At 33.0% G+C, this 14821-nt stretch overlaps 1 protein-coding gene and 1 long non-coding RNA gene across 2 annotated transcripts in view; both read right to left on the bottom strand.

The window, feature by feature from the left end:
* LOC148230995 (uncharacterized) overlaps positions 1-14821 on the bottom strand; it is a 260014-nt gene that overhangs the window by 217203 nt on the left and 27990 nt on the right. The window lies entirely within an intron of this gene.
* Positions 5929-10102, bottom strand: LOC148230996 (uncharacterized). The gene is made up of 2 exons (XM_088194520.1): positions 9367-10102; positions 5929-9294 (listed from the first exon to the last, which is right to left on the bottom strand). The coding sequence occupies exons 1-2, from the start codon at positions 9972-9974 to the stop codon at positions 8727-8729; spliced, it is 1176 nt and encodes a 391-aa protein (XP_088050646.1). The 5' UTR covers positions 9975-10102; the 3' UTR covers positions 5929-8726.

Below are 14821 nucleotides of genomic sequence, written 5' to 3'. Positions count from 1 at the left end.
TTTTACTATTATTATCCTCACAGTTATTATCAGTGGTTATTACATTAAATTAATTTGATTAATATTTAATTATTCAGGATATAAATCAAATATATATAATATAATACCGCTTCAAACAATTAAATTTTTGAAAAACAAATATAGAAAATATTTCTTAAGCATTTTACTTTAAATTTGACTTTAGAACCTTTACAACGCACCTTTATGTGTTTCTTAATCAAATCATCCTAAACTTGAATGCATTCGGTTAGTCTAGAACCAAGTTTCTTCTTTCCAACGTCATAAATCTCACTCCTGATTTTTTTTTTCGCCACGCGTCCAAAGTTTTCGATATGAGCATTACGGTCTCTTTTATCATAAGGTTTTTCAATTGCTTAATAACTATCAAATAATTGTTATGTAGTTGTTTAAACAACCTACATAATTTATTATAATTTAGAAGTCACTCTAACGAAGAGAGATTAAAAATGTAAGAGAGATCTCAATACACAATAATTTTAAATATCCCGAGACGTTAATCACACACGAGTACTGCCGAAAAAATAACATTTTGTTCGAAAAATACGCGCGCTAAACAATACATATAAACCATTTATTTTAAAGTAGGAAGTGTGTTCAAAAACCGATGCAATTGCCTTGCAAACATCCTTATCTGTGATTCGCCAGAGCTGTCTCGAATGAGCATTATAAAATATGTGATATTTAGTCACAAAGAGGAGAGACGCCACTAAATTACAGCATCACAGACGAGCTAGGACACGACACGAGAAACATCAGTGCATTGTCCAGAAATCATAGCCGACAATAATACAACTCGACACGCCAGCGAGTACTCTCCAACTTCAAAGACTTGCCATTTTAATTTCACCATCTGATAACATCTACAATTATCTATATATGTGGTTATTTATATAGATATAAAATAAGTTGTTACTTTTCTGGCGTCTATTTGGTTGCAAAATCACACCCATTCGGCCTCAAAATCCATTATTTATATTAGTGATAAAAGGTGATCATTTACTGTTTAATATAAACATTGCTTTTTTCTACAATCACTGATAAACCTTTCTCTTATTATATACAGCGATTGTCTGTTTCTAAGTAAGTTGCAAAATAAGCTTGATAGACTCAAGTTAACACATAACTACATGCCACTATAAAAATAATACACAAAATACTCTTTTAATATTTAAATTTAATTCGTATGTAACATTACGCTGACATTTTAATTATTCTAATCCAAACGAACTTTATCGCATTCTGAAATAAAGTCGTCGTGAAGGCGTATTTAACCGTCCAATGTAAATTAATCGCATTAACCCTAAAAAACGGGTTATTTGTAAAATACAATTAACACGTGACACATTAATAAAGCATTCCCGTGAAAGCGCTATTCCTGCGTATCGACCGGGGGATGGTATGGCAATCTCATAACGTATCAACACGTGTCACCCGGTTTAATTACTCGCGCCGCATTTGAGCATCACTGCTATAAAACTCGAAATCCGGGCTTATGATTCGATCGATAGAAACAAGCCAAAGCGGAAGGTGGTTTGATGTTTTCAATGGTGGCGTTTGTCCTTTAAACCACACTATTAAACTCCTATAAAAGCTGTCATTACTGTAAAACAGTTCTGAGTTATTGAGTGACGCATGAGCTCATTAGATTCTCATAAATTTATAGTATCCTAATAGATTTAAATGTTTAGTGTTATAGTGTGACCAGATTTAATGGTATGCTTTATTATGCAAATTATTATATATAGTTGTGCCTAACTGTTCAAAAACAATAATACAATAAACACGGTAATGTAAAGAAATATAAGAGGCAAAGTTCCAAAAAATATTTGTCAATTTAAAATATTTATTGTTCAACGTTAACAAGTTAACTATTATATATATTGTTAGCTTAGTTTATTAAAACATATTATAACAACTACAATAGTAAAAATATATTAATCAAAGCACAATAAATCAACTGATTTTACTGATATGTAATTAATTCAAATTATTCATTTATATTTATAAATAAAAATTTATAAGATTAAACTACTTAAAGTGTAACTTTCTTTGGCTTTGTACAAATATTTCAGGGTTAAAAAAAATATGTGGCGACCATTTACTACTAAAAATGAAAGAACACCGCTTCTAGGAATCACATTAAAATTGCTTTTCAAGACAGAAAGAATTTTTTAATGAAAAAGTTGTTTTATAAAGAGTTTATGGTTCGGAGAAATTTCTGCAGATAATGTTTACAAAATATTATAGGGCCAAATTTTTATATGTTTTATATTATGTATTATTTGTGAGCATATACATACATATATACTATTACAGTTAAATTAAGTCATCGATTTATGTTATTATTAGTTCCTTTCAACTAAACTAAAGCATTTTTAACCGAATGAAAATTGCGCACAGTTAAAATTCCGATCATAGATGATCAATATAAATATATATGTATGTATATTTAAGAATACGGCAATGTATAAAAAAAATATATGTATGTATAATATATACCACAGATGTCAATACGATTTTAAACCAAAAATATTACGTTTTAAAAATATTTGGCAATTATATTAGTAATTTACATTGGTATGATGATACACTTACATTTTTTATAATAACACAAATAATTACCTAAAAAAAGATAAAAATATGAAATAGTTGAGAATCAAGCAATCATCAATATTCAGAATTTTTGTTGTGTAGATAGATAATTAATAATCCGGTCACCCAAACCAGGAGAAAGCTAAATGCTATATAACGCTTTTTATACGTATTATTAATTGACACTTAATAATAATTTATATATATATTTTACGATACTTAATTTTACAAACATATTTATTATACAATAACTATTTTTATTTATATAATATTGCAGCTAAAAATATGAATATATATTAAAACGCTGACAGTAACTAAAAATTTATTAATTTAAGTGGAAAAAAAGAAGAAAATAAACAATGGATTAAGTTCTAATTGAGTATATTGAGAAACAGATCTTGAACCATTTAAATGTGCCTTCAGCCTCTAAAACAATATTACATTAGAATTTTGTGCTTATGCTTATATTTAAATTTAATGTTTTTTCTATCGTAGTTTCCAATGCACAAGATTAGTAGATAAGTGTGGTTACGAGAAATATTTTTATAGTATTATTTAATATGATAATGACGATGCTAGTTTTTAAGATTACTCAAAAAATTATAAATTATATTATTTTCATAGCTTTATTTAGAATGAAAAAATAGTATTACTGGTGTTACTCAACACTGGGCAGGCAAATGTTGCAATGGGCCTGATTAATTAATTAAATATATGGATTTTACTTTTAGTGTTTAGCATTCTCTTTTTAGTAAATATCGGTCTAAGGGTCGCTTTGGCAGCAGGCCCTTTAGAGCAAAGTTTAAAAGTATATTTATTAAATTTAGGCTTAGAGTATAGATGTAATCCCAGGTATTTAACGCTTTTATTCTATGTTAATGCCCCGTTCTAATATACGTAAATCACCCACATATACACCGAAAAAACTCTTTGCTTGGTAAATACTATTATAACACTTGCACGTAATACTATTGTTATTCTTGCCTTTGGTTACCGATCGCCGGGGTGACCATCTGAACCGTTTCTTTTTTGAGGCGTAAACACATTTCGTGGGTGTATCCAAGAAGTGATTCAATTAACTTGCAAACTTCTTCATCAACTATTCGCCGAAGCAGTCTCAAACTAGCATTATAAAATACCCGCAGAGGAAGAGACGCGGTGAGAGATGTCATTTCAACTCCACCACCTAATAACGGCATCTAAATTTCTCAATATATCTATTAATTTATATATGTTTATAAAAATAAACTATTACTAGATTTTCGGGTGTCTATTTGGCTGCAAAGTCACACCTCTTTGTCATTAAAAACCAAAAATTCCTTAACTAAAATAACTATATGTTTTACTAGCTGAAAGGTATGTGCCAAACAACTTATATCACCGAATACAGTAATGTATAAATAACATCTATTAAATGTAAATTAAAATATACAAATAGTTTATAATTATGTACATATATGTCACTGATTTGTAGATATGTGTTATGTCTAATCCTAGAAAAGGACTAAGTTTCACATTAGCTGATTGACCTCTATTTGAAAGATAGTTTGGTTATGTTTCTAAATTTATCTGTACAAAATATATGACAGATTTTTTCTTTTATTTTAGTTACAAACATCGTATAAAATTTGTTAAGTACTTAGGCTATTAGTACTATTATATTAATTTTATTTACCAATATTTTTTGCGCATATTACTTATTTAATGCTAAGCATTAAATTAAATAATGATAAACTCCTGCTATGCCGTTTAAAAACAATCGTTTTATTAAATTTAAGAACCCGAATCGATCTTTTCAACGTTTTACCCAACACCCTTCATACACCACCACCATCCCTATCTCAATTGGAAATTGTTTATTTATTGAAATTGTTGCGAAAGCTACTCACCTGGTCATGGCACTACAGATTTAAGCGTCGCCCACAATTCGCTCAGATAAAGTTCAGGGTTCACCGTAATCCCGTAAGGAAATTCAATAATCAATTAAGCGTATTGGGTGAAAATCTACCGCATGCCTTGTACACCCATACCCATTTTACATACCCTTGAACCTGGTACAGGATTATTATTTCGTAAGCTTTAGCCTTTGTCAAGTTCTTGGAAAGTATTAGTAAAACGAGATTGTTCTAGAAAAAATATGGAGATTTATTTTTAGTTTATTTCAAAAGGGTAAAATGAATGGATGTTATTTATCTAGGTTAAATGAAGCATCTTATGCAAGGAGTGATACGTGATTGTCCGAAGTGTAACCTTTCGTGCAAAAGGTACCTTAACCATGACTTTTTTTGCTGTGATAATAAAAAAGAACCTCTCCGATTAAATGTGTTTACCTATCCAATATATATTACAAATATGGTACATATTCGTCCAATAAATATTATATTATTTTTTCAATAATATATTGAATAGTCATAATTTGATAATACTTAATTAATATACTTCATTTTTTTAATTGTCCTAATGCTTTAAAATATAATCGATGATTATCGATTAATACATAGAAAAGACAATCTATGGCCTCTCCGTACTATTAAACCTTACATACATTAAATATTCTGTATTTTTCTTCTATTATTTTCACAAGTAAAATTTTTCTGTGTCCGAAAGTTTCAGTTATAATAAAGTTGGCAAGTTTTCATAAGACGCTTTTTATGAGTACTTGATATTTTGTAGATATAAAATGTTTACTTCTTGTTTAATATAATGTAATAAAATAGTAAGATCAAAATATCATTATTAAGTAATTTTCACCTTTAACCGTTTTTCTAAAAGGTTTATTGCCAATTAAGTTAGCTAATTAGAAAAACAACCAATATAGAAAGCGTTGTTATAAATGCAATATAATTTTTATTAGTTACTTATATAATTTATATTAACATATACTTTACTAATCCTAAGATTAAATAATTTTAATATACAATAGTTACTCATTTAAATGCACCAACCTTATTAAAAATGTAAAAAATCAAATTCTTATTATTTATGTATTTAATTATTACTTTTGTAAGGGACCTTAATTTTGAAACTCGGGTTAAAATCTGTGAGCAAAAATGATCATTTATCAATAAGGATAAACTAAAGAACAGTTTTTTTTTTTTTATAAAAGTTTATTTCTTAAATAGACATAGGTAAAATAGCATACAGATATATTAAATGCACAATACTGGTTCATAACCATTTACATTGTTTACAAATTGTTAAGTTATACAATAACATAAAAAGAATAATAAATTATACGAGAATATACTAAATTAAAGGAAAAATACATAAAACCTTTTACAAATTTAAAAAAAATCCAAAAAAAAAAAAAAAAAATTTTGGAAAAGAATGAAGCAGATGAGAAAAAACAAATTATACAAAATAAAACACATACAAAGGTAAATAAACCTAGCCCTGTAGACCTGAAACTGATGACACTGTGATGAGCTTAACTGCATCAAAGCAATATGTGCTTAGGCATTTTATGTTTGTATTTAAATTTAAGTTTTGCTTTGTCGTAATCACCGATTCTTGAAATTAGTGGGTTTGCGTGTTCTCGCGAGATTTTTTTATAGTATTTTTCGGTTTGATAATAACAGTATTCTTTAATGGTAGGAATTAAATGTTTGGTGTGGAGTTTTTTAAGGTTAGTATAAAACGGTGTATTATAAATTATTTTTATGGCTTTATTTTGAATTACTTGAAGTTTATTAAAATTACTATTACTCGCGTTACTCCACACTGAACAAGCGTAAGTTAAAACAGGTCTGATTAATTGTCTATAGACTAGAATTTTATTTTTTATTGTAAGCGCACTTTTTCTATTAAATATTGATTTTAGAGCCGCAATGGCGCCGAGCCCTTTCGACCGGAGTTCAGTTATATGTTTATTGAATTTTAGTCTGGAGTCCAGGTGTATACCCAGATATTTAACGCTCGCTCTCCATTCAATGTTATGCCCTTGTTCACTTTTAATGGGTGCAGGCAAGGGTTGTCTACGTTTAGTGAATATTATTGCTTCTGTTTTGTCTTGATTAATTTTAATTCTCCATTTCATAAAATATTTTTTTAAGTTTTCAAGGGATTTTTGAAGTTTAACTGCAATAGGTTTAAGACCATAAGAACTAGTAAGGATTGCAGTGTCGTCAGCGTACATTGAGAGTTTAGTATTTTTTAACATTGGAATATCATTAGTATATAGAATGAAGAGAAACGGGCCAAGTATACTTCCTTGAGGAACACCAGCTGGTATTTTACGCGGTGTCGAAAATGTATTATTTAGCGAAACAACATAGCTTCGATTCTTCAGGTAAGACCGTAACATGTGAATAATGTAATAGGGAGTTTCATATTTTAAAAGTTTATACATTAATCCATCATGCCATACTGTATCAAAAGCCTTTTCCATATCTAATAATAAAAGACCAGAACTTTTTTTCATATTAAAATCGGCAGATATGTGCTCTGTTAATCTATTAAGTTGATGCGTAGTCGAGTGATTTTCGCGGAAACCAAATTGCTCATTAATGAGTTTGCTATTAAGAGATTCCTTTAATCGAGATAATATAATTTTTTCAAATAATTTGCTAAATGAGGGAAGTAAACTTATCGGGCGGTAGTTAATTGGTATATTATCTGCTTTGCCAGGTTTTTTTATCGGATGAATTTTTGCCGTTTTCCAGATTATTGGGAAATATCCAAAAGATAAGCATGAATTAAAAATGTTATTTAAGTACTTTAAGCAAACAAAAGGAAGGTTTTTAATCAATATATTCTCTAATTTATCTATACCTGGAGCCTTTCTATTTGATAATCGTTTAACAATACTAAGAATTTCTGATATGCCGACTTGGTTAATGGGTTTTTTATCTATTGGAGTTTTACTAATATCTTTAATTGCCCGGTCTACTTTATTTTGGGTTTTTTGGTCAATGTAATTTTGCGTAAGTTGATAAGATGTAAAAAATGTCTCAGCTAAAATCTCGACCTTCTCCTGAGTCGTGTTAGCTACGTTGTTTCCGGTTTTTAAAGGTGGTATATTTGAGTTTTTATTTTTAAGCGATTTCGTCATTCTCCATAAGGAATTATCTCCCGGTTTCAAAGCTTTTAGTTTACGCGACCACGAAGCGTTTTTGATGTTTTGAATTTGAACGCGAATTTCATCAGTTAGTTTGTTAATTAGAGTTTTAAGTTGGGGCGATTTATTTTTGTGCCATTGCTTTCTCATATTATTTTTAATTTTAATACGTTTAATTATTTCTGGGGTGAGTTCTATGTTATTCCAAATATTTTTACGCGACGGAATTGATGATATTTTGGCCTGCTCGATCACGGATGTTAAGTAATGAATATCATCGTCAATAGTTTTAGTGTCATTTGAGGTATAATTCTGTCGTTTAATCAATACCCGAGACTCTACTATGCTTCTGAATCGCTTCCAATCAGCCTTTGCATAATTGAAAACGACCTCAGAACCCATCTCGACCTCACCGTCCAACGTAAAGAATACTGGAAGGTGGTCCGAGGACAGAGCCTGGATGCAGTGCATGTTTGAAATCCGGGAATTACCCTTGACCAACGTTATGTCCAGAATTGACGGAGTCGTGTGGTTGGTAGGATAATGCGTTGGGGATTTCGGAAAATTTACAGTAGTGTCCGTATCGTGTAAATAATCAAAGATTAATTTACCGGATCGATTCGCACCGGGGCAATCCCAATGCATGTGTCTCGCGTTAAAGTCTCCAGTTAATATCACGGATTCTCCAAGACGAAACACATCATCAAGATCACCCCGAAGCAACCTGTCACCGGGAGAATTATACCCCGCGACAATTATTATTAATTTATTATCGTGTTTAATTTGTATCGCGACAGTTTCAAGATTAGTCGTGTTTGTTGTAATGCGCGCGTGTTTAATTGATTTTTTTACAAATATCGCGACCCCTCCGCCTGGCCTTGAGAGACGATCCCTCCGGAGGCAGACAAAGTTCGGTATAAAAACGTTGACGTGTGGTTTGAGGTAAGATTCGGTGATTACGACAATATCAATTTTGTACTCACTGATCAGCAGTTCCAGTTCTCCAGTTTTATTTCGGAATCCGCGTGAATTCCACGTCAAAACGTTGAGCCCCACCTTAGAAGAGCACATCGAGATATTCGACCATCATCAAGGCGATCTCCATTTTGCTGGCACACTTTCCAGCCTTGGTCCTGATTTCTTGAAGGACGAGCAACATCCTGCGTAGCTCTGAAGTTGGCATTGTGTCTGAGAGGGGCTCCTCAGGCTGCCTGGTTTGGGGACGTTGTGGCGCCTTGTTTATTGGTGCTGGTGCGGCGCCAACCTGGGCGTTCCATGAAGTGGCTGATGAGATCACTGCTGTGGTGGTTGAGGTTTTTACCAACGCTGGTTTCGTTGGTTTCAGTGCAGGAAATTGCGCTTGCTCGAGGTTGAATATGTTGTTCGGCTGCGACGAGTGAACAGTGGGAGTCGGTCTCTGTTGTCTCTTCTGGGTTTTCTGTAGGTATTCTAACCTACGAGGGCAGTCCTTAAAATTGGCCGGATGGTCTCCTCCACAACCAGTGCAGATGGCGGGTGCTTCTCGGTCCTTCTTAGAGCACTCGTTCGTGGCGTGGTTTCCGGGGCATTTGACGCACCTGGGAGCTCGTTGACAATTTCTTGCAGCGTGGCCGAATTGTTGACACCTGAAACATTGCGTTAAATGCAACTTATTACGCTTGTACTTTTCAAGCGTGGCCTTGGTGAAGCAAACGTACCGGATGCTTCTTATAGTGCTCGTTGTTGTATTAGCCGGAAACTGGACAAGGTAGAGCCTGGAGTCTCCTTGTTTCTCGGTCTTGGTCTTCATTGCCGTCACCTTGACGACGCTAAGTCCTTGACGTTCGAGATCAGCGGCAATGTCTTCGGTGGGGACCTCTGGGAGCCCTCTCAGCACGGATTTCACTGTTTTATCGTCGTCGGCGGTGAATGTGTGAAAGGCGCGTTGGCCCTTCAGTCCATCCATTAACAACGCGCGTGCTTCAAACGACGCGCAAAGTACTGACACATTGCCACTTCCCGTGTATCGCAACGAGAAGTTCGATGTTTTTGTGATCGACTTAATTAAGTCGATCGTCTGGAGGTGTGTTCCCGTGATTTCTACGATCACAGGCGGTATCCTCTGCTGCTTCCTTTCGATCACTTCGGGAAGCTTTTCATACCTGTTTTGGCTCGTGGTCGGAGGCATCTTAGCATCCTGGGAAACTTTCGATGTCTTTTTGGGTACCTGCCACTCATGATCTGGCAGGCCTGAAGTTGATTGTGAGGCGTTTAGGTACGCCTTCAACGTTCCAAGAGAACGCTTGCGCGTCTGCGCCTTCTTCATGGCGCTGTCTTTGTAGCTAATTGCAGTGGGCGTGTCTATCGTTGCAGAACGGTAGCGGGGGTGTCCTTCGTACGATAACGGAGCGAAGCGCGAATGCGTCCGCTCTCGTCAACAGCACAGAGTGGACTGTGACTAAAGAACAGTGGGACCACACAAAGCGGGGGATATTATTCTTGAAACTCCCGTTAATAACTGACCAATAATGAAAATGCCCTCGTTACGATTAGAAAAAAGTTGTTTCCTATAATTCTGCGGTGCATTAAATGAATGTTTCTTTGTTACGAAACGATCACAAAAAACAATATATCGTCGGAAGATAAATAACATCGTAAGGCGACAGCATTCCCATTGCACAATTCGACCTCGGAGATGTACATCAAGCAAATGTCACTTTCTTATTTCGTTGTACTAAGAAGCGAGTGCAACGATTGGCTGATATGATTGCTGAATGATTGTGATTGGTAAGCAAGCTTTGCAGCTCTGAATACATAAGGCTGGTCATCAATGAGGATCAGCAAGAGCGCCCCGCCTGGCAGACGCGAACCTGAGACTCTTGAACACGATCATCGCAGCAAGAGAAACTGACCACCAGACACGGTTGCTGCCACTCACAAGACCCCTGAGGATCTTCCACAGACATCATCCCTGCGCCAGCTTCTCCACCACTGCTCGAAGAAAACGATACTTGCTCATCATAGTAACTCGCAATGTATGTAATTACATTTATAAATTATTAATATTATTATAAATATTCTCTGACAGTTTAAGCAAAATTTTATAGCAGAAATACTTTTGTTGATTACTTGGGAGTGACACTCGAGCACGAATGGAAATTTTAAATGCACATTGGGAATGTTTTCAATAAGAGTCGCGATTGCATCCATTATTCTTGTACGTCGGCACTTAAAAACGCTCCTCTTGCACATAACATCCAGCTTCTCAACAAGCTTGCTAAGCACAAAGATGTTTTCAACAATGAAAAAAATATCATACATTTTAGATGTACACCATATTTTTTTAATATTATTGGTATAAATATTGTTTATATGATGGATATAATGACGCATTGGGGAAATCTGTCAAACCATGATGGTCAAATTTGTGATCATTTTTTTTTTTAAATAAACCCAACAAAACAAAAAAAATATTGCTATACTTCGTATTGTTAGAAATGTAGCAATTTTCAGCGAATGTAGGTCGTGATTTGGATTATCAGTATCGACGGTGCGTAAGTGGCTCAAGCGAACGTCTACGCAGTGCTTAGCCTGATAATCGCACAGCATGGACAAAATTCTACACGCAATGATAATTTCGTTTTTAGCTCTTTTTGATTATTTTTTTGTGTGTGCACGCACACAATTTCGAATGCATCTCTTTACTTTCACGTTAGATTTTCCTTAGTAGTTTCCCTCTCTCTGGGTCAAGAATTTGGCATTGACACGATACTCTCGCTCTATTGAGGTTATAGTGTGAAAACGAATGGTGTACGTTTTCAAAATAATTATATTAGTGCTACATTTCAAAGTAACAATAACCACTTTGATTTTCCATTTTCATCTGACGTAGTTCAGAATAATAATTATTAATATATTCTTGGATCAAATTTTTCTATTACTCTTCATGTTATGATAATGTAAGTATAAAATAATTTTAAGAAAAGCACATTGTTGAGTCTGCCCTTAATATGATTTATGATATATTAAATCTATAGATACTACGAAAAAATCATGAAAGATATTACATCAGCGCATTATTCTACATTTAATGTAGAATAAAGCGCATTTAGACTTAACCTCCTATCTATTTTTATTTATAAAAACTATGGTCATAACGACTTATGCCAGACAAACAAAATAAAGTAGAAAAAACACTTTGTAATTGTTGAAATTCCAGAAATTACTCATATTAGTGTAACAGTGGACTTTCTCAATAGTTAATATTGAATTTTTTATATCTTTTAAATCTGTACCAATTAGGATTTTTAATTTAAAAATAAAATTAAAATAGTATTATTTTTCTAACCTACCGAGTTGTAATTATTGCATATATAACACTTGTACTGTTATAGTTTCAATACACTTAATGCTTTGTTATTTTTTAAATTATAATAAATATTTTTGATGCTTTTTCAATATTTAAACTTTATTTTTAGAATCTTTATAACGTTACTTTATCGTTTATTAATCGATTTTGAATAGTTCAAAATATTGAAAATTTTAAAACTTCTAAAAATAAAATTTTATATAAGTTTAAAAGAGTCTTATATGTATTATCATATACAATATAATAATAAATACAGTATTTTGTCAAAACTTTAAAAAGTATTCCAGAATATTAACATTTTTGACGTGTCGAAAAACAAATAGCACTGTAATGTGATAACATGTCACTTTCTAAAGGCGTATACTTATTTTGTTGTTCTAAGAAACGAGTGCAACGATTGGCGAAATGGTCGCTGCATGATTGTGATTGGTCAGCAAGCATTGTAGCCCTGGATACTTAAGCTTGAACTCCAATATAGAGAGGGCAGACTCCGGCAGACACTCGAAGAGACTAACAGACGCCCGTCTGCCCACGGAATATAAAGGTCACATCCTGATAGGGACTCCACCATACGACCACAGTAGAGAGAGCTATATTGTCGCTGGCACACCAACCAGAACTCAGGATCTTCCACGGACATCATCCCTGCGCCAGCTTCTCCGCCACTGCTCGGAAAATAACGATCTCGCTCATTATAGTCTGTCGCAATATGTTATATAATCTTATAAAATTTTCACTAGTTTCCACCTGCGTCTTACTGGCTGCGAATATGACATATATTCACTCATATTCTTGACCGTTTTGTTCAATAATGTAATTAAACTTAATTATTTTGTTGCTTTAGTTTCCAACGTATTCATTATTACTTATGTAACAGGAAGAATTAGTTGCTCTCCTATATTATTTTTTTTAGATTTTTCAATTAGTAAATATAATTCATATGATGTTTTTACTATTTTTTTAATAATATATCCAGTGCTACAATTCTTTCGTGGACGAATGGTTACGCGGACCCCCAGGGGTCTACGACCCCAGTTTCAGAACCGCTGATTTAGACCTTTATGAATAAAATGTATGTATATATACATATGTTTGGTCGTTCAGCTTAAAATTTCCCAAAAATAACAATTATATTATATATATTTCAACAGTGCCATCAAATTTCCAGGAAAAAATGTAAATTTCATGGCAACTGTTTATATACGTTAAATACAAACATTTAAATACTTGAAATGAAATATAGACAGTAAAATATACGGATGATTGGTGGTGCGAAAATATATATTTTATATTCCTCGATTACGCGAATCCGAGGCTAAAAAAAATCGCTGCGCTTTGTTTCATGTATTTGTTTACATAAAATAGTACATACATATGTAAAATTTCTAACTCGATAACAGAATAACAAAGAGAAAAGTCATAGAAAAAAATGCCAAATCGGAAATGCATATTTCAATTATAATCTTTATTTTAAAGTACTTCTATTATTATGGAAATACGGATGATGATTACAAAATAGAATCACTTTGAATTTACTACAGTAAAAATATAGAATCTTTTAAGAATATTTTCTAAGCATTGGAACCTGTTATTATATAAAAAATGTAATCGATTAGCATGGATGACTAAATTTTATTTTTAAATATTGCAAATAAATATAAACCCACCATTTCATATTTTATGGTAAGTAAATAATGCATCAATCATATATTTAATTAATAACAAATAGAGAAATTTTCATAACAACCACTCAAACAACAAAAAGAGAAATATTCTACAGTGAAAAAAAATATCAACCTTGTTTCAAAAGTTAAGACCACACAACGGAAAAAGATATCCGGATTACAAAAAACAGCGCTAATAAAGTAAATTGTGCGCGGATACTGAATGTGAAACAATAGCACAATTCTTCCAAAGACGATAACCACCAATAAAAATAACACTTTGTTAAAGAAAACACGCGCAAGATACAATACGTATGACCCTGTGTTTATTACTATTGTTCTTTAAACTTCACGATTACCGATCGCCAAAATAGTCATAGTGTTGTGTTTTAAAAGTTAATCCCTCTCTACTACGATGGTGCTCGCATGCAGGAGTGCCTCTTGGGATGTGAGCGCTTATGACAGTATGTTGTCCGTGGGCGGCGGACGTCTGCTGGTCTCTTCGAGTGGATGCGTGTAACTGCCCTCTCCTCATCGGAGTCCAGGCTAAAGTATCCAGGGCTGCAGAGCTTGCGGACCAACCACAATGATGCAATGATTATCCAGCTAATATATATACTTGTTTCTTGGAACAGCAAATTAGATATACGCCTTTAGAAAGCGACATTCGCTTGATGGGCATTGTCCAAGGTCGTATTGTATGTAACGGGAATCTTGTGGATCTGGTAATTTAATATTAAGTAGTAAGCTTATTTATGAACAAATATTTGTAATAATTTATATATGTATGTCACAAAAGTAATAGAGATATACAAGCAAAATAAATAAAAAAATCGCAGTTTTACTTGATTTAAATGTATGAAACTTTGAATAGAGACTTAAGATGAGTACATTTAAATATTGCGATAATATGTTTTAGTCATATACGTAGAATAGCATTGGATTTGTCGAAGATGCTTCACTAGCATATTCAACAAAATTATGTATACATTTTGATATGAAATAAGTACAATATCTATTAAACGAATCATTCCAATGATGAAAGGCCAATGAGAATGCGATAAAATTAAGTGAACCCAGAACAATTTGCACGCCAGAATAGGATGTGATGAGCCACAATGGAAAAGTGTTAGTGAGTGC

Source organism: Plectrocnemia conspersa, unplaced genomic scaffold (genome assembly GCF_051122295.1).
Source record: "Plectrocnemia conspersa isolate PC_06_02 unplaced genomic scaffold, ASM5112229v1 ptg000010l, whole genome shotgun sequence".
NCBI classification, from domain to species: domain Eukaryota; kingdom Metazoa; phylum Arthropoda; class Insecta; order Trichoptera; family Polycentropodidae; genus Plectrocnemia; species Plectrocnemia conspersa.
The sequence above is the reverse complement of the archived record's forward strand: the minus strand, read 5'-3'. Positions and strand labels throughout refer to the sequence as shown.

Bases quoted from the DNA above. Each gene is read 5' to 3' on its own strand.
- LOC148230996 (XM_088194520.1), bottom strand. From the start codon at position 9,974: ATGAAGAAGGCGCAGACGCGCAAGCGTTCTCTTGGAACGTTGAAGGCG. The intron at 9,295-9,366 runs GTACGTTTGCTT...GCAATGTTTCAG, and splicing joins AGCACTATAAGAAGCATCCG to GTGTCAACAATTCGGCCACG.